This window comes from Spermophilus citellus (genome assembly GCF_964194105.1).
Source record: "Spermophilus citellus genome assembly, chromosome: 8".
In the NCBI taxonomy this organism is placed as follows: domain Eukaryota; kingdom Metazoa; phylum Chordata; class Mammalia; order Rodentia; family Sciuridae; genus Spermophilus; species Spermophilus citellus.
The window spans coordinates 41,508,762-41,511,488 of record NC_138189.1 but is presented as its reverse complement, the minus strand read 5'-3'; the positions used below and the strand labels follow the sequence as shown (position 1 = coordinate 41,511,488).

The 2,727-nt window shown below is 55.4% G+C and overlaps 1 protein-coding gene across 1 annotated transcript; it reads right to left on the bottom strand.

The window, feature by feature from the left end:
* Positions 1-750: 750 nt before the first annotated feature.
* GSX2 (GS homeobox 2) lies at positions 751-2,450 on the bottom strand (the record flags this gene model as incomplete). Its single annotated transcript, XM_081303885.1, has 2 exons — positions 1,681-2,450; positions 751-1,091 (listed from the first exon to the last, which is right to left on the bottom strand). The coding sequence occupies exons 1-2, from the start codon at positions 2,255-2,257 to the stop codon at positions 751-753; spliced, it is 918 nt and encodes a 305-aa protein (XP_081160011.1). The 5' UTR covers positions 2,258-2,450.
* Between the last annotated feature and the right edge of the window lie 277 nt (positions 2,451-2,727).

Genomic DNA, 2,727 nt, shown 5'->3' with positions numbered 1-2,727 from the left:
CTTGGGGCAGAAAGTTCTGTTACACAGAAAACCTCTAAAGCCACATACTCCCTTAAGCCAAGAGACCTACATTATCAAGTTTCAGTTAACATTTTTCTCTAAGACTTCAAATAGGTTTTCTTTTTTCTTTTCCTGTACATGCCTTTCTGTAGACTTGAGGGGAGGAGTGGGTAGGAGAAGATGGGGAGAGCACACATCACAAATTTAAAACCCTGATTCTGTTTCATTTATTTAAATAAATATAAATATAAATTTTATATAAAACTATTCACATATGAAGGGACTTCCAGCAACATGGATTGGAAACTCTCCCCAGGCAAATTTTCAGAAAGCAAGACCTACAGGGTTTAATTTCTAAGTTATTGGTAACCTCATTGATTTCAGTTTAAAATAACAACAAAAATAATGAAGAAGCCTGTGTTCTTATCAGGTTCTGAAAAACAGGGACATAGAAATGACATGCACTTTCAAAAAACCCTTTACAGTAGTAAACCAACCCTGTTTTTGTTCTGTTATATAATAAGACTGAGTTGAATTCTAGATTATTTACATTGTTTTAATAAACGATCTATAAACAGGTCAAGAAGAAGATGCGAAGGGTCAGGCCCAGCTTTGAACTCCCATGACTTAGCCACTAGTTCCTTCTCCAGATGGGACGAGGGCGATGGGCGAGAGTTTTGGCCCCGGGATGCCCTAGGTGTTGGTTACGGGAGCAGCTGGTGTGCGCGGGGCAGGGTTGGGGAGACCCCCTCATAAAGGGGAAATCTCCTTGTCTTCATTAGCGGAGGCTGGGGACAAGGAGTCCTCGTCCTCCGAACGCGCGTAGTGAGCTTGGCTACCGACGCACTTGCAGCCCGCGTGACTGTTCCTCTGGGCGCCCTTCCCCTCCTTCTTGTGCTTCACCCGGCGGTTCTGAAACCAGATTTTCACCTGCTTCTCCGACAGGTTCAGGTACGTAGCGATTTCGATCCTCCGGAGTCGAGACAGGTACATGTTGGAAGAGAATTCCCGCTCCAGCTCCAGGAGCTGAGTGCTGGTAAATGCCGTTCTCATCCTCTTGCCATTGGGTACCTGGCTGGTGTCGGAGCCTCCTGCGGACCAGCCAAGAGAGGGCAAAGAGGTAAGGCTCGGAAGAGGTGCTCCCACCCTATGTGCCATCCCTTGGAAAGGACGCTTCTCAAGGACCCACCCCCAACACCTGCTTTGATCCTTCACTCTTTCCCATTTCGTGGCACGTCGTTATTTATTGGAGGAGGAAAGATACGCCCAAAGCCAGTCAAGACCTTTGATGCGTAGGACACAAGTTAGAGGATTAAAAGGGGTGGGAGCTTGCACTTGTCTGACTGTCTCCTTTGGAGCCTAGTAGAGAGGGGCGCAGGCACAGCCAAAAGCATTGAAATACTTTATCTAGCCGGGACACGGGATGCCATACTTCAGTTCAACACACCCACACACCCACCCCAAACTTCTGCCAATTAACCTCTGCATTCTCCGCAGATATGTGGAGAGTTTGGCAAGCTAAGTTGCACCTTTGTGGAACTTCTGGGGATGCCCCACAGTTACACCAAAAGCCCCTCCTCCCTCCCCTTCTCCGGTCTCTCTTCCTCCAGTGGCGGAGGAAAGTTTACTACTGGGAGCGCTAAAGGCGCGGCGCGCAGGTACCCAGAGACCCCGCCCTACCCATGGTGAGGCAGTGGAATCTCCGCGGATCCGCCACGTTGTAGGTGGTGGCAGCACAGACAGGTGCATGATGCTGTGGGTGCCCCAAAGCAGCTGCGGCCGCAGCGGCCGCGGCCGCCGCAGCCGCTGCAGCAGCGGAGCCTGGCTGCTGGGGCTGGTGGTGGTGATGGTGGTGCTGTGGCGGGTGGTGGTGATGATGCGCGTGGCTCACCCGCGGGCAAAACTGCGCATCCCCAGGACCCGAAGAGAACTGGCTCTTGAGCAGAGGCAGGGCCCCGGTGCCCCCTGCCGCCCCGCCGCCGCCCCCGACCCCTGCACCCCCAACCCCTGCGCCCCCGCCACCAGCGCCTGCGGGCGCGCGAGAGGAGTGCAGGTGCGAAGTGACGCAGAGCGGGCACACGCAGAAAGCACCGCTTTTGCGGGACGGACAGCCGGGCCCCGACACCGACATCACCAACGGGGATGGCATGCCCAGCGGGATGAAGAAATCCGGCCCGGAGTGAGGTTCAGGCAGCGAGGGTGCAGGCCGTGAGGAGTCCTTGATGATAAGCGAATCGACATAGAAAGAGCGCGACATGTCGGGAGGGACGAATGGCTGGAGGGCCCGGCTGGCCGCGGCGCCCCCTCCGCTCTTGTGTTCTGAGCTCTGCCCCGGAGCAGCGTGGACGCCGGCGGTCAAGCCCTTGGGGACGCGAAGGTGTCGGCGTCTGGGCCGCGAACAAAGGGGTCCCTGGAGAGGGCTGGTCCTCACGTCCCCCGCCCGGCTCCCGGGCTCCTGGATTTTATAGCCCCCACCCTGGCACGTGATGCTGCGGAGTACCGCACGGCCCAAGCTCCTCAGCAGCTCCCCACCCTCGGGATAGGCTGCCCGAGTCACAACAGAAGCTGCGAGGAGGGGCGGGCGCGCGGCAGGAAAGAACACGGGGGAGGGGAAGGGGGAGACTTTGCAAAGTGTAGGTTTTGTTAATTTCCCAGGGAGGCCGGCCTCCTTCCCCCTCTTTCTCTATGCTTTTCCGAGAAATCATTGCGCTGCATCTCATCTTCTAC